The following is a 24,742-nucleotide window of genomic DNA, read 5'->3' as shown; positions in this document are numbered from 1 at the left end:
GGGGTGGGCCAAGCCGCGAGTCCTACTGATAAGAAACCTAAAACCCCTGGCTCAACCACTGTCGGGCGAGTATAGAGTGAAAGATTCTGCATTATGCCGACATTGAAAAATAACTCATCTCTCATAGTTATCTGCAGAGCGCTAAATAAATTCACACAGCTTGTCACAGGCAAATATAGCAACATCCCTAGTCTTTGTGTACTGGGTGGTGCTGCCACAAGTGTCAGACCTAGAGTTTCCAAAAATGCCTCTTAGAACCCTGTATATATATCTCCTGGAGACAATAAATGTCTGCCCTCAGAACCTTAAGACCCTTGGCTGCCTTTTTTCTTTTCCCGGCATTGATAAGTTTGAAAATATTTTTAGACACTGTTCGCCGGTTAGCCATAATCCCAATGCAACACCCCACCTGGAGGGAGCCTGCCATAGCTTTGACCATACAATTTTAGTCCCTGCTGATTGATCCTGTCCTCAAATAGACCGTCCATTTTCCTTCTGCATGACCACTCTGCTTCCCTATTGCACTGTTTCCTATTCCCTGTTATCACCCATTGCTTCTTCCATCCCTTTCCCATCCCTTCCCATGCATTCTTTTTTGTTGAGCTCCTGTCCTATACTCACTACCCGACAGGCCCTCCTTCCCTGTCTCTCCTCCTCTCTCCCAAAGCCAACCCCATCCCCAGTCCCAACACCAGATCGCCCCCCCACCCCTGCTTTTACCCCAGCTCTCAACCACCCCGCCGCCCACCCCCTACCATTTGAGGCAATCAGGCCCCCTGTGGCCTGAATGATTGATTCCCTTTATACCACTGCTCGCCCCCCCCCACAGCTCCACCTTCTTAAGGAATATCTAGTCACCAGCTCTCAAGAAATTCACACATAGGAATAGATGAGAGGTGTAGGGTCCCCTCTAAAAAATAGACTCAATGATTCACTAATGACGAATTCCATTGCCCATTTAACATTGTACTTATCATTCCCCAATCATACTGTTACTCACCATGGCATATACCTGAATCATGCTCATTTCAGACACCCCTCACCAAGATATGCACTACAGCATATACCCATACAAATACAGATAGATACAAATAAACATATATGCCACATACCCCAGTTCAACCAACCGGCGGCCGGAGAGGTCTATTAATTGGCTGACTCCGTAATATTAGGTTGTTCAAATATTCCTTGGCCAGGATCTCAGATGTGAAAGTTTTAGTTTTGCCCTTAAACACAATTTTCATACGAGCAGGCAAGTAAAAAAGCTTCTGCCCCAGTTTCCTGAAAGGGCTTAATCATCTGCCTCAGTATCCACCTGCGTTACACTTTGACTTGGCAAAAATCAAGGCGAACAAGGAATGAGTGTCCATTGAAGCACCTCTAAGCATCCGGTCGAGCTTTCTTGTAAATGGGCTGCCCAAGCAAAAAATTCCTGAAGAAGACCAAGATCGCCCTAGGGTATTTCTCGTTGCCCCTTTCATGGAGGCCCTGCTCTTTTCGCGTTATTGTGAATCAATCACTCTTTGTACTTCCGCCTCCCAGTCCCAGGAAGTGAGTTCGGGGAAAGCGTTTTTGAAAAGGTCAATCATAAATGCTCATATGTCACTGCCCTTACCCCCCTCTTTTATCCCCAGGAAGCGTACGTTATTTCACCGCTGGTGACTTTCAAAGTCCTCCAGTTTCCACATAATGCCAGAGAGTTGTCCACCCTGGGATTCGACCTGTCCCCTGTGTGCCCCCATGTTGGCCACCACAAGCGTTACTCGCTCTGCAATTGTATCAAGCTTCTCTCCAATTCCTACGTAAGTCTTTGATACCTTCTTTAAGGCCCATTGTAGATGTTTCGTGGCCTGTCAAGCTCTCCGACTCTCAGCCCGGATTTCTGTCTGAAGCTCTTTTAGCGTGCCTTAGATGAGCTGGAGCACTGAGCCCCCGCCATCATTAGTGAATTCATTGTGGCTTTCCGCTTTGGACATAAGTAGTATCTCTGACTCCCCCGCGCCCTCCTTGATAAAATAGTCTTGTGGCAGTATAGTCCCACTTTAAAGCTGCTGCTTCCTGTAGTTCTTGATTTTTCATTGCCTCAGCTACTGGTCTCACTTTCTCTCTCCTTCGATACTTCCACCGCTTCACAGTGGCCCCTGGTGCTGCGGATAAACGACTTCAGCTGGCTGCAGACAGGCAAGCACTTGCTGCACCGTCGCTTGAGCTGTAACTGAAGCTGACAGCCTCCGAATCCTCGGTTACGGAATAGATCTTGTCTCCCCCATCTTTAGATGTGTCTGAGCTTTTGCCACCCTTAACAACATCTTCTTTGATTCCATCTCTTATGAGCCTCTTTAGGTTCTCTAAGTCTGGCAGATTTATACAGCTTTCTGCACTGTGCACCCACCCTTCAATTTGCTCCATTTTCCTGATGCATATGCTGGGCAATATATTTAACCCCCTTAATAGGACCTTTTTCTCTACCAGTTCAGTTTCGTGGGGGTTTAATCCTCCCCTTTCTTCGCAGTGGAGGAAGGGAGATTTGTTGGAATATTTTCCGTAGACTCATTTCCTCTTGCCCCAGACCTTTCAAGAGCCATACTTCCCAACCATATAGGAAGAATCCCTCCTTCATTCCTGTGCATTACTGTGCCAATATGTTCACCTATGGGAGGAGGGGATACTGCCTTGCGTAAGCTACTTTGAGCCTTAGTGCAGAAAAGTTCTGTAATGACTGGTTGTGGGGTCTCGTACTGCGGCAATAATGCTGAGTCAACTGAGGGTTTATTAATCGCCTCCCCTAATGCATTTTTATAATTTTTGTCACTTTTATCAGTGCAGTTACTTTTATCATGTTTAATCATCCCTAGCTCAGACCGCCTACCTGCGGGGGCCCTGCTGATCCGATCCTGCCTCAATCGTTCAGCTCCCGTTGCAGCACCAGGCACCACTTGTGATCCAAATGTAGTGCCATTGTTTGCCTCTGGGGCATCATCGTCCCACTTGTGTAGCCAAGCGTCCTGAGGCACAGTGGCAATTATTACTGAAATGCTTGACCCAACACCACAGGCATTTCAAGGGCATGCCTCAGGACACCTTAAAGTGGTGGTGACGTTAATCTGGCTTGATCTCCGAGCCCCCCGTGGGCATTCTTGGGCTGCCCTTTGCGGCATGATAATCTGGGTGTCCTGTTTGGTATGGCCGCAAGTGAGGAGCATCAGCCCCGCCTCTTAGTGTACTTTCCTCCAGCTGTGATCTCAATCCATCATGATGAGAAGCTACGAGGGAGAGCCAGTGAGCAGCTGCACTACGCATCCGCCATCTTGGCTCACCCCGACCTCCATATTGTTTGTGATTCAAATCATCAAAATTGCCTAGAGGTCCCCGGATTTCAATAAAGACTAAGTCGGGGTCCTGGATTCCAATAATAATTCAGTGGGGGCCCCTGCAGGCCATTAATGATTTAACGGGGTTATAATCCAGTACTATTGCCCTTGCCAATTCTTATTTGCTTTTTCACTTGTGTGTTTGAGCCTAAACTCTATGGGCAAGATTTACAAGGCCTTAGCACCTCTTACCATCACACTAGCATCATCTTTTATGACGTTGATGTGGTGTTAAGGAAGCCATTGTCCTTCGCCACATTTACTAAGTGGCGCAATGCTTTGCAATGCCTTGCACCACTTCATGATTGCACCAGGCCTGTAAAAATGGCACAGTGAAATTTACAACATTTCAAGGGGCCATTTTGAGCATCATTTTTAACTTCTGCTTAGAGCAGGCATTAAAATGACACGCCCATTACTTTCAATGGGGTTCCCTTCACTTTGCAGGATTAACACCATTATTCGTGGCACTAATCCTGCAAAGTACCACAATAGCATCCTAAATTAGGAACCTATTGTCCTAACGTGCACCATGGTGCACCGTATGGTAAATACAGAGCTACCATGGTGTTTTTAGGTGCCGGTAGGGTGGGGGCAAGAAAAGTGGCACATCTCAGCTGAAGCCACATTGTGAAATTGCTTTCACAATTTTGGGGAAATTAAAAAAAACAACCTCTGCAGACTTCATATGCTTAATAAAGTATGTGAAGTTTGAACAAAGAGTCAGAAGAGAAAAAACGCTTAAAGTCGGACCCGCAGGATTAAAAAAAAAACTGCAAATAGATACTTTGAACAGGGAAATTCTTCCTGAATTCTTTTTGTGTGACAACTTCCCCATGGGTGAAGGAATGCAAAGTTCAAAAATGCATACAGTCATGACATGTAAAAGTTGAAAATTATGCACCCCTTTAAGAACAGACTGTATTCCCTACGTATATTCACTGGAAGAATGGACAGGAAAGGGAAATGAGAGAGGGATTAAAATGGATAATATTCAGGAAATGCCTGGCCTTAAAAGGTGTGTTTCCAGGGCTACAGAATCTAATCTCATCTTTGAGCCTGCAGTGGAGAGGATGTAAGTGGATCGGTGGATAATACCATTTCAAGATGGCTGCTCTGTAAATTTGAGCCAGTGGTTTACAGTGCTCGGCACCGGGACTTAATTCTCAACACTGGCACTAGTGACAATCTACCACATGGTGGCGCTGTGTGTCTAGTTTTGAGAATAATAATTCAATATACATTACAAATGACAATTTTTTTACTGACAGAGGCATTGGGTGCTGCAGCCTGAAGTGGCCTCGTGTGAAGGGTATGGGCATTTACTTTTGTACAAATTAAGCATTGAAGTGGATCCATCTTGCCTGTCTCTGAGGAGCTAAATAAACATAACAATGATGAACCTCCTTCCAGGACTACTCTCCCTGTTTCAAGACATGTCAATGACAAATTGCAGATCCAGAACAGGTTCACCTCTGATCCTTTTCTATGGAAGCATACCTGATTGGATCCTCCACCAAACACTGAGAACCCCTCTCTCACCATTAAATAACAAACAGGGCCAAAATGGATGGAGGGTCATCCATTTTCTTTTCTTTTTATAAACACATTTTATTGTTTTTAAGATGAAAATCACCAAACAATTGGCACAGGCAGTACAGCAAGCTCCAACTCCAAGCATCATTGACAATTGACAATAAAGCATTTCAGGGGACATACATCACTTAATTTCTTGACTCAACATTGAGGGTCGTTACCCCAGCACTGACCTATGGCAACAACCCCAGTCACCTACCCCATACCCTCACATGTTTCTGGGGGCAACCCCTTGATTCATACACCAGTTTTTCTTGGTTTGCACACCAGTCTTCTCCCCGTCTCCATTTTTGGAGGGACGGACAGGTAGACGAGCTCCAGGCAGCGGCAATGTTTCTTTTGGCGACAAGCAGGGCCGTACCAGCGAGGGCCCGATTCGCTCAGGACCCCACCACACCCTCCATCACCCCCAACAAGACTAATTTGGCAGACATCTGCAGCTCCAGCTCCAACACCATACTTAGTTCATGGACTACTTTACCCAGTATGTTTGCATTACTGGCCAAGACCATAGCATATGGAAAATGTCCGCTGGTTCACCCGCACATCATGGACACTGGGCAGTGGGGCGATAACCGGCCCGGCAGAGCCTGGCAGGCATTAGATATGCTCTTTGTAAATAGTAAAATTGCACTGTGCGAAGTCTCGCTGACACAGCCAGCACCCTAGGCGCCATCAGCGCCTCCGTCCATTCTGTTTCTTCAAAGGCCCCCACCCATGATTCCCACTTTTCCCTAGTTGAGTCCAAGCCATCCGGTGCATTAATAACTAACATTTTATAGACCTGGGAAACACCCTTTCCTCCTAGATTCCCCATGAGTAGCCTGGCCTCGAGTGGGCTGAACTCCGGCAGAGGGCTTGCTGCCGACAGGTGCGTTCCCAGGGCATGCCGAAGTTGGAGGTATCTAAGGAATTGCGTTCCGGATAGCTGAAAGTCTGCCTGCAGTTCCTGAAATGTTTTCAACGCATCACCCTTCCACACATCTCCTACTAGTGAAATGCCCAACAAGTCCCACTCCGCAAACCCCTCCAATGCCGCTGTTGCACTCAGCCATTTCCCCAAAGTCTCCAACTCTACCTGATAGGCCGGGTCTGCCCACCCCCCCCAGTGAACCAATCATGGATCACAAACAGCTGTGTCACTAGGTAGTATAGATGAGGATCCGAGGTGCCTAAGCCCCCTTCATATATTCCTCTGTGGCAGTGTTGCGCTGCCACTCTGTGCCTGGCCCCTTTCCAAAGAAACACCGTGGTGGTGCTCTCCAGGGCTCAAAACCATGAGCGTGGTATTGGGAGGGGAAAGTTCTGGAAAACTTACAAGAGCCTAGGTAAGCCCATCATCTTGTATAGGGCAACGTGGCTTAAAAAAATGAGGACAAGGTCCCGTTGACCTGCACACAGGCTGAGGGGTTAGTGTACAATGCTCAGACTAGGTTGAAGCACCAAAAAGAGAAACCCCAGTCCACCGAGTCAAAAGCCTTTTCAAAGTCAATAAATAGAAGAGCTAGGTCTCAGGGCAGTCGGTGGCGTTCGGCAAGGGCCACATGCAATCAGCGGATGCAATGCCGAGTGCTACAAGTTGCCATAAACCTGCACTGGTCGGGGTGTATTAGTTGTGGTAGAACCCTCTTGAGACGTGTGGGGAGGATAGTGGCATAGATTTTTACCTCACTGTTGATCAAAGGTATCGGCCTATAGTCTGCACAGTGTAGCAATGTGGGTTGGTTTTTAGGAAGCACCACAATGGTGGCGGCGTCTAGTCCTTTCGGGAAGGACCCTTGTTGCTCTGTCTCTATAAAGAGTGCTAACAGATGCGGCACCAAGTCTTCCTTGAACGCCTTATAGTATTCTGATGGGAAACCATCTGGGCCAGGAGTTTTCCCTGTTCCCAACGCAGAAATAGCCGCCCGACTTCCTCCGCACTGAGAGGTTCGTCTAGGATCTGCTCCTCCGCCGGGGGCAATTGCAGCAAGGAAACATCCTCTAGCAGCCGGCGGGCATGGTTTGGATCTATCGAAGCCGAGGCCCGATACAGTGTCTGGTAGTAGCGGGTGAAGGCATCAGCTATTTCTTGGTGCCCTGCGACACGATCCCCTACCCCATCATGAATTTCGGGAATGATCCTAGAGGACCGATGGTGGGATATCAACCAGTATAACAACTTTCCAGTTTTATCCCCCCAACCATAGATCCTTGCAGTGTTCGCCCGCTACAGAAACTTCACGGCCTCTAGGGATTGATCTCTAGTTTCCTCACGTGTTAATAGAAGCTGTTGTGATACCCCTTTGCTGGGTTCCACTACTTGTGCATTCCCTAAACACATCGCCCGCATTTCCAACTGCTCAATACTTTGGGCTCTTGAGCGCTCTTGTTCTTGTATCAGGCCTCTGGCCACACCCCGCAGTACCGCCTTACTTGCGGCCCACAGGGTTCTGGGAGAGGCCGCGGACCCATCATTAAGGGTAAATTACTAACACTGCGCCTGCCGCAGCCTCCCAACGTAAGTCTCGTCCTGTAAGTACCAAGCATTCAGTCGCCACAGAGGTCGAGTCAGTGACTCAGTGGGGCCCACCGCAAATCGAAGGGGTGTATGGTCAGAGATACCTCAAGCTAAAATCTCAATATGGGAAAGGCAATTACAATCAGTGCTTAGCAAAAGTACCAAGTCAATTCAAGATTGCGAGCCGTGGGCCACCAAGGTATGAGTGAACTGCTGCCATCTCGGACGCCACACCTGCCAAGCATCACAGAGTCCAGTAGCAGAGAGCCAACCCATGAGTCCCGCCGCCATAGCATGCCTGTGAGCCGAGAGCGGACGGCCAAATCCTAAGTGGGGTCTTGAGCCACGTTGAAATCTCCCCCCAGCATAGTGAGCCCCAGAGGTAGGTCCAGGAGTAACTGGGTTAGGTCCTCAAGGGTCCCTTGCACCAACGCTGGTGGGGCGTAGACACTGACCACATTGACCGTGACACCCTCAGCCTTCCGATTAATAGCCACATAGCGGCCATGCTGGTCTTTCCATACCTGGATTGTCATCATGGGAAATGAACGGTGCAGTAGAATCGCCACCCCCTGTGACCCTCGCGCAAACCCTGCATGATACACTCTATCAAAACCCCTTCCGGCTAAGAAGGGGCAACGCTCGCCCAAGAGGTGCACATTCTGCAGCAGGAGCACATCAGTTCTGTATCGGTGTATGAAGGTAAATACTGCAGTGCGTTTAATTTTGTCTAAGAGACCATTAACGTTCCATGAGATTACTTGTGTCGAGCTCATCAGAGTGGTTATTATTGGGTGTCGCAATGCTGCTACTGGGTGTAGTCATTTCTTGGTCTGGGGTCCTTCCCTTGTTTTGCCCCTCACGTAACTGAACAAATAATCTCACTATGTCAATTGGTTCTCTGTACCTTCTATCTTGTGCGCTGGCTAACAAAAACAAACATACCAACACAATATTGAACGTTAACAAATGTTGGGTGTGGGCAGCCCCGCTCGACCAATGCCGTGCAGCCGGCCGAGGAGCCGGTCGGTGTCCTCAATTTATCGAGGTGGGGACGGTGAAGCCCCCAGAGTGAGAAGGTGCCGCCGATGAAGGGGATTACTAACATGGTGGAAGGCGGATGACGGAGGGGTCTAGAGCACTACAAAAGTGCGACCGCCATCTTGATGCCTTAACCACACCCATTTTCTACTCTCCTTTGCCCCACAGGAAGCCACTAATTCATAGAGGAAATGCTCTTTCCCCTTTCCCACATTTCAGAGGTTGCAGTTTTAAAGCCTTTAATAGGAAAAACAGATAGGGATGTAGTGCTAGAACACAAGATAATCTGTTCTCTTTAAGGCTGGTGGATCGCACTAAGAAAATACACCCATAGTAGCAGTATATGACCAATGTAAGACACAGCCTTTAGCCCACCCACTTCACCTTGTTGCTATATCTTGACTAAGCCAAAATTGTTTTACTCTGTAATCATTGCAAAACATGGTTTAGAAAATGTTAGTGAAAATCCATATTAATAGAAAAAGACAGCGAACGAGTTCAAGAGGATGGCGCCTTGAGTGCAGAACCACTTGTATATGGCTGAAAGAATAGTGAGCAAACTCGAAAAGCAGAAATTAGCAGAAGGTAATGGGAATCTGACTGGCATAAATCAAAGCAGAAATTAGCAGAACATAGGTATCTGATTGGCTAATATCAGTGAACATCCAGTTAAGTAGAATCGTACTATGCTTGGCTCTGTGAACCAAGCATAATGTTTCAAAGTTCCTCATATATGAAGCCAACACAAGAACTTCAGAAAATCGTACCTCGGTTTGGCCTGTGTAGATTCGGTTCAGGCTATCTGAATTTTTACAAGTCTAAACGGTGTGTTGAGATGGAGAGGAACTTTTTAATGACTGGTATTGGTGTCAGAACTCTGAAGTGAACAAATGCCTGTTTATGTATTTTCACACCCTCTAGTGGAGAGCTATGTAAATGATAGATCCCAGATTGAAAGTAGTCCTATCTTTAAAGTGTGGTTATTGAAGTGCTGTGAGAACAGGGGTGGTGTGTCCTTTTGTTTATCTGACAATAGGTTTGCTGTTGGATTTAGGGATGCTTTCACATGAGCATCTTGGGAATCTCTGACAGTAAACAGTAAATAGTTCCTGTAGTCAAGTACAATTGAACAAGAGTTTTGAAGCTGGTTCCTGGGATGTAAAGTTTGTCCCATGTAAGAGCTGACTTGGAAATTGATGTGCTTGGAGACTGCAGAGTGAAGGACATAGACATTTTCAATATTTGTGTCGATTTAAAGCCTAACATTTCGAGTGTATCTAACCACGCTGGTTCTAATAAACCACAATGTGGGTTAAGGAATCAGTAGAAACTCTAGTTTTAGATGATTCAATTTGAGGTATTATGATAGTGTCCAGGATTGTTGTATGTCATCAAAAATCTGGGTCAAGGATAAAATGTCATCACTGGAAGAAACTTTCAGGAACATCTGAGTATTATCTGTGAAGATATAGTAAGTGATAAGACGGAGCCTGAAAAGAGAGCCTAGGGTGAATGTAACAACTGAACAGTATACCGGACAGAATACATAGTAGGGACCAACCTGCCTCATAGTAGAAGAATAGGATAGCGTTGCTAATTTTTACATGCGAAATGTAGGTTGTTTGTTAGCTAAGGACGGTCCCATTAATTCCTGTGCATTTGTTTACTGATATTTAGAAAATAGGGGTGATTAACCTATCAAAAAGCTAATACGTTTTGCAGGATCAGTAGTCAGGAGGCACCATTACCAAGGATCCTTAAGGCATCATCTCCTATTGGTAGCATAGTGGTGTGTGTGTCATAATCCGGTCTAAATGAGAATTTAGGTAGTTAAAAATACTTTTCTGAAATGTATTGTTTTAACAACAGTATACTAACACAGCTTTCTAATGCATTTCCTACACTCGGAAGGGTTGTCACAGGGCAAAGCTCCTCCAAATCAACTCCTGATTTATTTATGAGAAGGGTTGCTCGACCTAATTTTGAACCATCAGGGATCTTTCTTTGTCTTGTGGATTTGTTGATCAGCTTGTCAGTATGAGGGAATGGAGGTTCCCATGTCCTTAGGAAGCATGCCGGAATCAGGTTGAGAATGTGAGATGAGAAACTGGTGCTGTTTCTTCCTGAAAGATAACCGCACAGGAGGTTTCTTCGCTGGCGCTCCAGGACCATGGTCACTGTTTGGGAGTGGGTAGAGGGGATGGAGGAGGGGGAAAGGGGGTGGATGGAGTTCTATCTTTTTGATTTTCTCCCCAAATAATAACGAAAAATTAGTCATTGGGTGTGCTGACCACTAGAGGACTGGAAGGATATGTGTTAAATCTGCTAATTTCAAACAGTGTTTTGTGAGATTTTTGAGTAGAGTGTTTTGGACTCTCTGGAATATGGATTTAGGCTGGATGGTGTTTTTTAGGGTCGAGCCTGCGTTGCATGCGCTTGCGCATGCGTATAGCAGCGAGACGCTTTAGTATTTAGAAAAGGGCTCGGAGCCCTGTCAACTTCACGTCAGTGTTTTTTATTGGTTCGTGGGCTTGCCTAATAAAATCTGCTTGCTTTCATTAGTCGAAGGCACGCATACGTCATGCCTTTTCCGATGGCTAGCCCTCCTCGAGCGCAGCAACCAAGTACAGAAAACATGCGAGGCTCGCTGTTTTCTATCGGGCTCGTGGACTTCTTTTTCTCTAATTTACGAGCGCGATCTTGCTTGGCAGAAGTCGAGCGCTTTACATAGTTAATTTCACTTTTTCGGGTTATGTACATAAATGCACTTTTGCCCAATAGGTGAAAAGTCGGGTTAGGAGTTTACAACGCGATCAGCTCTAACATGAGCAAACGCGAGACCCGTTGCATTGTAAATGCTTGTCTTTTGTTGTTCTTGCAGTGTCTAGTGAGGGTGAGTGGGAGTTTGCACACCAGACATATTCAGTTGCCGCAAGAGACTTGGACTTTCTTTCTTCGAATTATGTTTCAATTGTATAAACGCTGAGGTTTCTTGGATATTGTGTTTTAGTATTTGTGGGGGGGGCGTTCATGAAACATGGCATACAACATTGTGACATTATAATGGAACGCGAGAGCGTTATCCCTTGCTCTTCTGCGAAAGCACATAAATCTGAGGAGACACTTGCCCGTTTGTCTGACTCAGTGTATGGGTCTTATGGGGTGATCATTAATCACCACTCTCGAGAGTAAGATGTCGAAAGGAACTAGGGCAGGGTCGAACAAGTCAACGGGGCCTGGGGTGGTAAAATGAAGGAGCCCTTCTTTGGATGTCGGCAGATCTAGGATCATTCATTGTTCGTGAGGTGAGTGCTGTGAACACAGGTGGGAAGACTGTCTTGAAGAGAATGGAAAAATAGGACCCAGCTTTGTTCTTGGAACTGTGCCAGTACACATTGAAGAATCCGCACAGATGCAGAAGAGCAGTTGTGTAAGCGCTGATCACTGGGCAGGCATGGAGGGATGGAACAAGATTGCAAATAAGGTTCCCCAAAGACAGACGGGCCCCAAAAGCCTAGAAACTCCCCTTTCCACATACGTAATCACGCACAGTCACGTGGCCTGTAGCCTTCACCAGTCACTCGTGTAACTCTTTGTCTGCCTTTCTTCTCTTTATAGGTGTCTCCGGATGAAACAGAGGGAGGATCAGCTGCCCTAGGCGATGCCACAGTTCACCTTTGCCTGCTTCTGTGGACTCCATGGCTTCTGCAGGATGAAGAGGAAAAAGGAAGAGCCCAGTGGGGAGCAGGAGACATCAGTATGACTGGGAGAGGCCGCTGACCAGAGACTTGAATTTAGGGCCACCATCTCCCACCATGCATATTCTAACCTTAGCTAGCACCATGGATGACCCTTTACAACACTTGCTTCTACTACAGGGGTGAGGGCCCTCAATGTGGCCTGTCTAGTAACAGCCTTCATATGAATAAGTGCCTAGGGTGAGTGGAGAAAGGAGAGAGGGGTTTTAGAGACGTCTTAAAATGGTGGAAATACAGTGAGCTCCTTATGAGTATCAGCTACTGTATGATACCCAGTTCTAAAGGCCACATCTCAGATATTGCAGCCATGTCTAGAGGTCTCATTGGGGAATACTGCATTCAATTCTAGAGGGCACACCAATGATCATGTGTCCAGTTCTGAGGTCACACTGAATTACAGTATCTTACTTTTGCAGAACAGTAGGAGATTTAAAACAGTCCTGGCCTGGGCAGCTGCTTAAATCAAAAGTCCATTGAGGCGAGGGTTGGTAAAAACAAAAGGGTAAATGCTTTTGGGGCACTGTGCTGAAACTAAGTTCTCCCCAGAGGCTGTGTTACTCACCACACACATCAGGGGTACTAGCTGTAGTGTGTTGTGACCATTTACCATAAATGAGTTCAATCTTTCAGCTAGAGCCCTAAAACATAATTCCTTCTTTTTCATCCTCCTACATGGACACACTTGAAAAAAATTAAATTGTCCTTGTGAAAAGCAAATTGTTTCATTATGTGTTAGATACTTGAAAGTCTCTGCAGTGATGGGCTTATGAGGGAAACCTTTTATGGTGTACAAGACAAAATTTAAAAATGCGTTATATTTAAGCCATTATATCTAAATGGAAAAATATCAAAAACTTAAGTACCTAATGTATGGGATGAAGTTCCTCCTGCTGTACACTATAAGGATATTGCAATTCACCAAGGAGTTATGTGACCATGTAGAGGAAGGAGGCCGAAGGCTGAGTTCCTTCGTAAGGTCATTGAGCTTAAAGTTGACTTTTAATATCCTTACAATGTACAGCAGGGGGTACTTTATTCCTTATATTTCATGGTCACACCATAACCCTTTCCACAAACTACTTAAAACGTTGGTGTGGTGTTCTTTCAGATGAAAGAGATAGGATGTTTGTAAGCATGAAGGATACAATTAGAATCAGTAGTGCCAAAAATAAACACACCAAAAAGCAGTTAGATATTTGTTGAAAAAAGATATTAGAATCAGTCTGAAAGAACATTACAACATTACGTGATGAGGATATTTCTCCACGACACCAAACTGCCCATCCCTCTGGAAACAATTACTGATATGTAGAACATCACAATTCAAAACGACAGCAAGTCAAAGGTTTGCAAGACATAGTAAACAGAATTCTGAGCTACAGTGTTCTTCTACAATCTGACTTGTATCAACAGGAACTGTTTCCACTGGCAGAGACAGGCTTAGATTGTGAAGAGAACATTCAATGGGAGAAACAGGCTGGAACTGTGACGAGATGTTCTCTGTCATGGTGTGTCCCAATAGCAGGAATTACTTCAACAGGGTTGGGCTCCATCATGCCCTTTTGTCACAATTTTCTAGATGCAATAGTGACACCGGTTGCAAAAAAAGCCCTGAGACTGCAGAGAGATATTGTCAGCAGTATACCTTAAGAGTCATTTTTCATACTACAGTGAAGGCGGCTATGGAAGATCTGATCAGACAAATCTCTCTGTGTCCCTGATTGTGGTGGGAGATACTGGAGCGGAGAATATTTTTAGACTGGAGAAAGCTTTTTGTATAAATTATATTTTTACAGTCGGTTATATCTCACCCACATCTGAAAAAGTCAGACATTTTTGGAAAAGGTTGACGATCTGGTTCATTTCAAAGAGTGGTACTATAAAGTGTTAAGACAGACTAGAAGGTGAACAAGTCTTGATGGAAAGTGAGACATGTTTCAAAAGGTTGGTTCACTTGGAGGGATGAAAGAGGTGGGACATGGCCAAGCAAATCTCAGATTGAGGACAGTGACAAAAGGAGATTGGGCTGTTGGGGTCTCGCCAAAGCCTAAGGAGAGCTCTGACAGACTAGACCAAAGGTGCTCCTCAATGCCCCTCGCAGACATATTTATTCCCTTGGCACCATCCTCCAGGTGCCTGACTCCAGAAATCTAAATGTGCTCAATGGACTAATCGAAAACATACACTCAATGGACTAATAAAAAACATACATTGAATGTGTCTGTTTTAAACAACCAGTTGAGCTTTTCCCAAGTGCACTTTAGAGAAGGAGGAAGAAACCTCTGGGGGTTGACTTCAAAAAATAGAGAGGAGCTAATAACGTGTGTGTGTAGACCTTCCATGATCTCCATTGAGTAGCCAAAGTCAGAAGTGATGGAAGATGCAACTTCCGCCAATCTTTATGTGTGTGGAGATCCAAACTCCCTCTCTCTCTACTAGAGAGGTCCCCTTCTCTGCAGAGCCCAACGCAGAGACATGTGGTTGTGGCGATGTGCAAATAGAACTGACCTTGTCCCTGATGACCCCCATACGTGTCCCCTGAGTGACGTCAGCTACTAAGACTGCAGATCCTCTACCTTATAATGGCAATTACAATCTTCTCCCAGCTCTGTAGCTAAAGGCATTCAGAATGCCAGTCCAGGCAGATACATGCGCCATTGTAAAGGACAATGTCAGGCACTTAGAAAAGTCTTTCCAGCCTCCTGTTGTCACTGCCTATCAATGACTTTGAACACTGCAGGTTCAGGACGCAGGAACAAGGCAATGACGTCTACCTGCCATTAGGCCTCTTTTAAACACTGCAGATTCAGGAGGCTGAAACATGCCCCTAAACAAGGCAATGTTGTGTATCTGCCACCAGGCCTTTTTTAAATGGTGCGGGGTCAGAAGCCTGGAACAAGGCCAAGTGAGGGGTCAACAATATGGACTCTATTGTGCAGTGAGTGGTCAGGAGGCTGCGACAGGGGCATGTCAGGGGTCAGCCACCAGGCCTCTATAGAACACTGAAGGATCAGGACGTTGCCACCAGCCAGGCTCCCAACAAGAGCTTATCATGGGCTTATCACCACACCTCTTCTGAGCAATACAGCATCAGGAGGCTGACATCAGGACTCAAACGGGGCGCCAGGGTTCTAACACCAGGTCTCTGTTGACCTGTATATAATATCCGTGGTCCGCCATCAAGGCTCTCCTGACCTCTGCCATGCCAGGCATCTGTGACCAGGCCTCTAATGAACAGGGTCTTACCAGGAATTTGCCAGTAGGTTTCCAATTCGCTAATGTCAGGAGTCTGAGACTAGGGTTTTCTTTGACACAAACAGAAAAATATTAGTTTACAGTGGGAGTTGGGGTTTTAACGAAAATCCAGGAACACGAATACACCTACACAAATAGTCACAGAGCCCAGAGGAGGACTTCTAATTTTAGACTCATTTGGCCTATTTTTCTCTGAAAAATATTAAACTAGGCTATGCGCTCTGATAATCAGCCAAGCCTGGGGGACTTGCCTTTTCCTACTTTCCCTGAATTTATAAGTGATATATCCACGCTATGTGCCCAATAACCATCAAAAAGACAATTTGTAATTCAATTCAAGTTTTCAGAGCTCAGTATAATGATCCAATCAGGCCGTGGGCCTCACGCCTTCCACCGGCAGGTGCTGGTTACCAACAATTCCTCTGAGGTGCAGAAAGACAATAGTCCCGCAGATAAACGGGAGTGGGGGAGGGAAGGGATTAGAACTCGGACCCGTGCCACAGTTAATGCCTTCACCACCTGATCAAACCACTCTGAAAGACAGGGAATGTAAGGGAATGTCTGGCCAAAAACTCTTAAAAATTGACACAATGCTGCAAGAACTGATGTAAGGACAATGCCTGCTTTCCGTGCCACTTTGGTCTTTTTTCTCTAAAAAGCCTGCTCCATTTCTTCCACCTTCGAAAACGTATCTGTTAGGCAATGTATATTAAAATTTAGAGCATTGTTCCGGAATGTTCAGCAGACTGTGACATAGAAGGCACAGCCACCCTCTTTATTTCTCGAGCGCTACTGTCCTGGCTTTCCTGTCCGCGCCCCAGTCATTGTTCCACTGCCCCACGCACACAGCGCTAATAGACAGACAATAAGACGGTAGACAGGGTGAGATGATGTTAGGTTCGGATGCCTGCACTGCACTTTACCTGTTCTAATGCTTCTAATGTCATGCACGCCTTGAAGCAAAAAGGAGAGACACCAATGCAGAATGCTCTCCGAGATTGTTTAGGTGGAAGATGAAACCTCCTGATGAAACTCAAAAAACGCTAAGGAAGCCTTCTTATGAACTGCAGAGAACTTGAGTATATCGCTTGCAGACACATGTACACCGGGACATAATCAATAGACCTCCTCCAGCTGGGGGTGACAATCTCTGGCATCCTTGTACCAGGACCCCAAATTGACAAGTTGTACACCAGCCATTAAGCACCTGAAATCATACTACAACACCAGAAACGTCACCAGGCTTACTGCCCATCATTCTGCCCACATAATATGCTTGACTGTAAAATCTCAGGTTTGCGTGAAAGATCAAACACTGATGGCCCACCAAGAAGTTATGCTGAGATACCATTACCATCTAGAATTCTTCTGTCGTCAACACAACCTCAAGCAGGATAATAGTTAGGCATGCTGTCATAGAAGATTCATGCAACTGGGGACCTTCACCTGTGTCTTGTTGATCGTATTCCTCTTTCCGTCAGCTGCCTGCATTGGAAGGGAGAGAAGTCAACTGGGATAGTACGGCAAACTTCCAGAAACATTCCTGCAGCTGTAGACTCCACCCAATGATAAGCTGGCCTTTGTGTTTGACCAATCTGGAGAGGAACTCTTTGTGACTTCACAATTCATTGAGAAGGTCACACAAGATGGTCTGGATTGGATCACTAGATCTGATATTCAGGTTTAGTTATCCCCATAAGGCCACGTAGGTGCGAAGGTGAGCTAAAGAGTGCTTTCAGCCATGCAGAAATGAGCATGAACATAACTGTCAGTCCTCTGCTCTCATGTAACTGACTGCTGTGATGCCACGGGATCGTACATCACTAGGTTTATCTTTATTTAGTTTTGCGTAGTGCAGTCTTGTCGCTAAGGAGGGGTGCCAGAGTAATTCACACATTGGATGTCCAGTTGGTCAGACAGCATGCATGCAATATACACAGGGAGATAGGGATACTTCAGGTGATACATTATTACAATATTAGATCATGTGACTGCATCAGTGAATACACATTTCCACACTAATAAATCAAAGGTTTCATCTCTCTATGACATCAACAGTTGCATTCTTGGTTGCAGCAAACGTCGTGTTACCCATCATATCAAACGTTGCCTTATTTCAGATCAAATGTTGTATCCTGTAACATCAAATGTTGCCTTCTCTGAAATCAAATGCCACAGTTTCTACTGCAAGAAATAATGCATTCTCTATTGCACCAAATGCAGTACTCGCTGTTGCACTGTTAGCTTCTTTAGTACATCCAATTGCTGCATTCTCTGTTGCATCAGATATTGTACTCTCTGACATCAAATGCCTCATTCTCTAATATGAAAATGTTGCAATCTTTCTAATCAAATGTCAGCCTCTGTTGCATCAAATGTCATATTTTCCATGAGCTCAAATATCACATTCTCTGTTAACTCGAATACTGTATTCTTTATGTCATACATGTTGAATTATCTATTGCAATATCAACTGGCATATTCCCTGTGACATCACGTCACATTCTCTATGACACTGAATGTCATATGCTCTATCTAGAACATCACGTCCCAGTCGAAGCTACACTAAAGATCACATTTTCTGTGACAGGAGATATCAGTCTCTGTGACGCCAAATATCACATTCTCTAGGACTTCAAATGGTGCATTTTCTATCAAAACAGCAAGAGGACTGCAAAGATAGCTGACGCTTCTACTTAAAACAAAGTTGTAAGTGTGTCTTAGGTACTACATTTGGTGTTTTACACATTTCGAGGGAAATTACTCTTTATATGGAGAAACAGATTGCAAAGCAGGCCCTGGTAGAGCCACTGTTGCAACCCCCTGATGTAACAATATATTGTAGATGGTTTGTCTGAGTAGTTCAGGAATCCCTCGCATGTGAATGGATAAAGAGATTTTAAACATCCAGCTGTCAAAGTACAGGTCGTGCCCTACAAATGGGATAGTGATCCTTTAGGTTAGCTATGCATTTGTGCACATCTTCATACATCCAGACATGCCTACACATCCATTTAGTTCCTAAAAAGAAATGAATTTGGACTAATCGACCTAACGACTACATATCCAAAGCACTTCTACAGGATTTAAGCAATCCATCCTGGAGTCAGACCGCACTATAAGCACTTTGAATCTGTCTCAGGGTCTGGTTGTCACTGCAAAAATTAGGAAGATACCTTTCTGTCCTATTGTCCTATGCCCCTCAGTTTCTTTGACAGTATTTATCATTCCAGTCCATTGCCACTCATTCCCGTGCTAGTTCCCGTGCCCCTTATTTTCTTTGAGCCCTCATCCCTCTATCCTTCATCACAATCAAGCTCTCTCTCTCTCTCCCTCTCTCTCATTGTTATCTCTTTCTCTTGCACCTTTATTGAACTTGCTCACTTCCATTTTTGGACTCTGATCACTCTTCCTAGATCCTGACCTCTTCTGCTTCTGGGGACAGCAAGGTATGGTGACCTTCAGGAAGGCCCTCAGCACTACTGTGGATTGTTATTGTCACTTGAAAACTTTACATACATCAACCACCCATCTCTGCCTAGAAGGGAGGGATACCATTGCAAGGGCAGTTTGCTCAGGAAAGCATGCTCAAGATGACTGCCTTCTCGAATATCTCCACAATGTAAGTGTTTGAGCCAACATCGACAGACAAGAGCCGAGGACGGAATGCAAGGCTTAGAAACATCCATACGGACAAAGTCGATTTGTGTAAGCTTTAAATCCCTTTTTCGAATGGACAATGTGTGACAGCCATGTTCTCCCCACATACAGGGTTAGTGAGTTTGTAAGTAATCATGTCAGCCTTTAAGGAAATTGGGAGGTCTCCGGACAGGCCACTCTCTGCTCCAGCAGATCCAGTCATTTCATGTGGTCCAGCTCTGCCTCAGATAAATCTTCCAGTTATTAAATATAAGCCACTGCACTGATTTGGGTGCAGTGCAATCCATCCTGGACTCAAACCGCACTCTCAGCACTTTGAATCTGTCTCAGGGTCTGTTTGTCACTTCAAAAAGTAGGAAGATACCTGTTCTATCGGGTTTGCAAGGAAGGAGCCTAGGTATACATTGTTTTTGCTTTTATTTAGCAGTCAGTGGTTTAAATAAATAATTTCAGAGTTTGTTGTCTCCACAAAGAAGATACCAGAGCACAAACAGCCCAACAAATGTACTACGTGCAAAGTTCAGCGTCCTGCTGGGCGGCATTCAGCTCGGATTTAAAAAGATGGCCTTGTGCAGGCTGTGTGGAAGGAGTCGACCCGCTACACTCCCTTATCCACCAGCCACAGAGTTTGGGAACCTGGCCGGGGTTTTATGGGAGACAAGAGGGTCTCTAAGAGGCAGTAACATAATCACATCATTGCATATCGGAAATAACCCTGACGACAACGTGAAAAGCTCGGTGGTGCCCCCACCATCATGGAGCGATAGCCAGAGTGGGTGCCCCGAAACAGACCATAGTGACAGACACAGAATGCGGTGTCTGGGTGGGGGCGAGGCAGGTACTGGGGGGTACACTGCTGAAGTACCTCCATCGTCAGCCAGCCCCTTCTGCACAGAGGCCCCTTGTTCCCTCGTCACCGACACTGCAGGTTCCCAGAAGCTCCAGTGACACAGGCTGAGCCAGTGACAACAAAGCGCTGTCTGTCCTCTTCCCACAGGTAACTTTCCGAAGTGGCTGCACTGGGAGCGGGGATGGCAGCCGAGCTGCCCAGGATATTGTGTGTCAAAAGACAGGCCGGTTCCTGTAGGAGGCCGGTACAGCTAAGGTTCAGTGAGCCAAATGCCAGGCCTCTGGAAGCCAGCCTTCCACTCTACAGGCCGCAGACGTTCCACAGAAACAGAGACAAGGTTGTGAGGACAGGAACGGGTACCGCTGGTCCATCTGCGCGAGCAGAGCACGAGACTGCCTAGGTGCGCTCCTGGAGGGTTGTACATGAACGTCAATTCACTGAAATGCCAGGGGTAGCGGAAGTGACATCACACGCCATTTCATCTTTCATTCACATACTTACACATGCACACATTCACTCTTACACACACACTCTCTTTTACACTCTCACCCGCAAGCATGCACACAACATACCATTTGAAAGAGTTTTTTCCTTACCACAGCTACCGAGGACGGTCATAGTCCAGCTAACTGTACTCCATTTTATATTACACTAATTGTGAATAATATTTTATATTATTCACTATTAGTGTAATTAACAGAACTTATTGAAAACAAGAAAGTGGATCCACAAGAACGTCCGTAAGGACGAGCTGCCCCAGGGTTTCTGGCACTGATTGTGCCACCAATGGGGTCAGGGGTCGCAGAGGTAGTGCCAGGGGTCGCAGTTGCGACCCCTGACGATCCCTAAATGACGTCCATGCAGTTGAGGTTCGCCAGTTACATTAAAAGTCCACTTCCGGCCCCTAAATGGGCCAGTTATGTGCACGGGGACACCAATACCTCGTCTCCGCCATCCAACCGCATGTGGAGATAAAAACGGGAGGCACTACAGAATGCCGATTGTGGGAGGAGTCAGCTGGAGGCTAGACATGAAGTAGAGGTCTGGCATGACATCCTTCACACATCTGGCACTATCAGGAAGTTACAATTACGTCCCTTCCAAACATCAACAGTGGATCCTGCAGCTCAGTAAGGCGTAGGACAGTACCAACACTTGTCATAAATCTGAAACAGGGGTCTGTCCTGAGGGTCACATTGAAAGGTGCGTCCCAAAAAGCCAGGGCAACTGAAGAACAGGCTGTCTCTTACTTTTAAACGTACCAGCCAAGCTACAATGCTTCCACTTTCTCCGTAGACCGATCCATGTCAGCACCCCCCCCCTCTGCTTTCACCTTTGCCTCATCTTTCCGGTCTTGCCTTTTTAGAGCTTACATTCTGAAGGCCTCCGTTGGTCTGACTCCTCCTCTGCCTGTTTCTAGCACACTACTTTTCACTCTTCCTTCTCGTACGTCCCCACTTTTCTTCAAAGATTCTAAATTCGTTGCGTTTCATTTACTTAGTTGCCCCCTCATTTCTCTAGGGTTCCTTTCCGCCCTGCTCTGCTTCTCCTTTGCCTCCACCAGGACAGTATTTATCAATCCAGTCCATTGCCACTCGTTCCCGTGCTAGTTCCTGTGCCCCTTATTTTCTTTGAGCCCTCATGCCGCTATCCTTCATCACAATCTCTCTCTCTGTCTTCTCTCTCTCTCATTGTTATGTCTTTCTCTTGCACCTCTATCGAACTTGCTTTCTCCCACTTCTGGACTCTGGTCACTCTTCCCAGATCCTGGCCTCTTCTGCCTCTCTACGCGCCTCTTTAACATGGCCCTTGTACACCTTCCTTTCATGACCCACGGTCCAATCTTCTATGTCTCCATCCTCCCCTGCATCCTTTTCTTTGCTACTTTTCTCCTCTCTCTCTCTCGTATTTTCCTGGGTCCTCTCTCTGTGTTTCTCCTCTTACCTTCCAACAGCCCCTCTTTTTTTTTATCCCTCATACCTTTTTCCTAAATCCCCATTCCTCAGCCAGCTCTATTGTTCTTCTCTCCTCACACTCTCTCAAAGGCTTCATTTTTTAGGCAGCACTATTACACGACACATTTGCTGTCTGTTGTAGGACATATTGTGGCTTACCAAGAACATAGAAGGGCTTAGAGCCTACCCATTACATACTATTGGTGGCTTTCCTTATCACTTGATTGGCTTCTTATTTATGTCCCAACTTGTCAATCTTGTTTTTGTCCCTCCCAAGTGGCATTGCCTCTTTACAATCTCTTTGGTTGGCTGCCATCACTGCTTCCATTGCTTGCTTTTCAAGCACTACTTTTTTCTTTTTTGTAAAGTACTCTAATAAAGTGTGTGTCTTTGAGTCATCATGTCACACTATGCTACCTGACTGCTCTCCACCTCGCTCTCATCCCAATTGCGCTTGCCATGTGCTCTTCTGCCCATTGCTTCCCCCATCTATACCTCCATGTTGCCCACCCCAAACACTGTGTTGCTTTTGCTACCACCCTCTCTCAGTTGCTTTCACGTCCCCTTCAGCCCCCTGCCATCTGTTACTTTCAGGTCCTCTTCCAGGTTATTTGGACGCCTCCACCATTCATCCCCATCCTTCCCCATGTTGCCTCACCGTTCCCCCACCCTTCCAGTGTTGCTTCCACTGTTCTACCCACTACTTTTCAAAAAACACTTTTTTGAGTTTTATTCTCTTTTTAGTTATGAATCCAACTCAAATTTGGTAACTAAAAAGTAAAAAAAGAAAATACCTGCATCACTTCGTAGGAACGCACATGAGTGGTGCGCATGCCTACAAAATGACGCAGGCAGCTGGGTCAAAAGTTTTTATTTTATGTTTTTTTTAACTATAACCATGTCATACACCATTGACAATGCTGTGCATCATGGCTATTGCAATAGGCCACAAAGGCAAGACCTAACGGTTTTGCCAATGCTTGCTTTTTCTGATGGCCTATATCTTTGACTTCTCTCACTGCCATACCTCTTCCACCAATTTCCATTTGTTTTTATATTATCCTTTGCCACACCAAACTCTCCCCATTTTCATCTTTGCCTGCACATCTTCTCCCACTCTGATCACCTCTTTCTTCCTTGTTTGCTCTCCCTGCCTCTCCCCTCACCTTACCCTCTCAACTTCATTGTGCCCCTCATCTCTCTCATAATCTGGTATCCTTTATCCATCTGGACATGCCTCCATGTCCTTTCACCAGCTTTTCTCTTACCTCGCCCCTTTCTTCCTCTCCTCTTGCTCACACACTCTCCCGTCTCTCATCCTTACCCTCTATTTTTTTCCATCCTGTCATACCTACTCTTCCACCCTCCACTATCTTCTTCACCTCCTCTCCCTGCCATGTCCTTATCTCTACAGACACTGACATCAACTTCCTTTGGAATGCTTTCTATACCATTAGCACACAGGTGAAATAAGGACGTCTGCATTTGACAGACATTATTATAGCGGGTACTCTGAGATAAGGTTGTATAAACCTGAGGCAGAGTCCGAGTATGGGCCTCAGGTGGGGTGTCTGGTTTACCCCTCTGAAAATTGCGCCCGGGCTTTGGGGTTCCAAGAGGCCAACTGGAGCTGAATCGCCCTCCTTGCCAGGCTCCCCCTCTTCTAACTCTGACACAGCCACTCCATGCCATATCCCGGCTACCCCCCCCCCTTCCTTCTCTATCTTCCGTAGCCCCCCTCCCTTTAATGTCCGCATCTCTCTTCACCCTCCTTTGTCTTCGTTGTAGCTCCCCCTGCCAGTCTCCGATCTCTCCTCACTCTGACACATCTACTCCGTGTCCCCGTCTCCCCCCACACTGATACCCCTCCTCCGTCTTCCTCCCCCATGTCTCAATCCCCCCTCACTATCAACCTCCTGTGTCTACCTTGTCGCCTCCCCTGGCCATTTCCCCATCTTCCCTCACTCATACCCCTCCTCGCTCCTATGCCCAGCTGGTCGCCTCTCTGCCCTTTTTCTACACCTCCTCTCCCTGCCATGTCCCCATCTCCCCTCACTCTAACCCCTCCTCGTTGCACTGTCTTCTTCACTGATAGAAGGGCAAGGACGCCGGAGATGCTCAGGAGTCCCCCGGCCGCGGTAACCATAGAAACCAGTTATTTTTAGTTGGTTCGTTTTCTCCTGCAGCTCCCAATAAATTGTCTGGTTCTACCTCTGGAAGACAAAAGCCAGGTCGCGTCTCCTCTGCGTGGAGGCCCCCGCTGCCTTGGATATAAGATGCTGCACACAGGAGTAAATTGAAGAAGATGCGACCATCTCCATCCTCTCAATGAAACCACCCGACATCTCTCACACCTGCAATGTTGATTTTTAGAACCTTACTGTTTAGGCATATTTCCTATAACGGATGTGCAAAGAGATGTATTGTCTTTTCTACCAAATCCCTTTGTATTTCCTGTGATATCGACTCGAAATGAAATAAATACATTTATATATCTATGTATATCTATCTATATATATATAAGTGGTCTTTGGGGTTTATCTGAGGGTCCAGCGGACTGCTGCATGTCTCATAAGATTGCACAGGGAAGCCTTTCCTTGTGCTTTATGCTGCAGGCTCCAAACTCTCAATGCACATTGAAACACGCACTCGCAAAGTCAATAGGCCAGGAGTTCACTGCCAGCCTTTTGTCGTTGCTTCTTTAATATCCTTATTGTTTTTGCTACTGGGCCCTCGTCAATATATAAAAAAGATGC

At 46.0% G+C, this 24,742-nt stretch overlaps 1 protein-coding gene across 3 annotated transcripts in view; it reads left to right on the top strand.

Moving 5' to 3' along the window:
• Positions 1–24,454, top strand: part of BLACAT1 (BLACAT1 overlapping LEMD1 locus) — a 184,767-nt gene extending 160,313 nt beyond the window's left edge. For all 3 annotated transcript variants that reach the window (XM_069238552.1, XM_069238553.1, XM_069238554.1), the window contains exon 2: positions 12,127–24,454. In XM_069238552.1, coding sequence (XP_069094653.1) covers positions 12,170–12,271 — 102 coding nt within the window. In that variant the 5' untranslated portion in view covers positions 12,127–12,169 and the 3' untranslated portion in view covers positions 12,272–24,454. The remainder of the gene's footprint in view (positions 1–12,126) is intronic.
• The last annotated feature ends 288 nt before the right edge of the window (positions 24,455–24,742 follow it).

The sequence above is a fragment of the Pleurodeles waltl genome, chromosome 6 (genome assembly GCF_031143425.1).
Source record: "Pleurodeles waltl isolate 20211129_DDA chromosome 6, aPleWal1.hap1.20221129, whole genome shotgun sequence".
NCBI lineage: Eukaryota > Metazoa > Chordata > Amphibia > Caudata > Salamandridae > Pleurodeles > Pleurodeles waltl.
The sequence above is the reverse complement of the archived record's forward strand: the minus strand, read 5'-3'. Positions and strand labels throughout refer to the sequence as shown.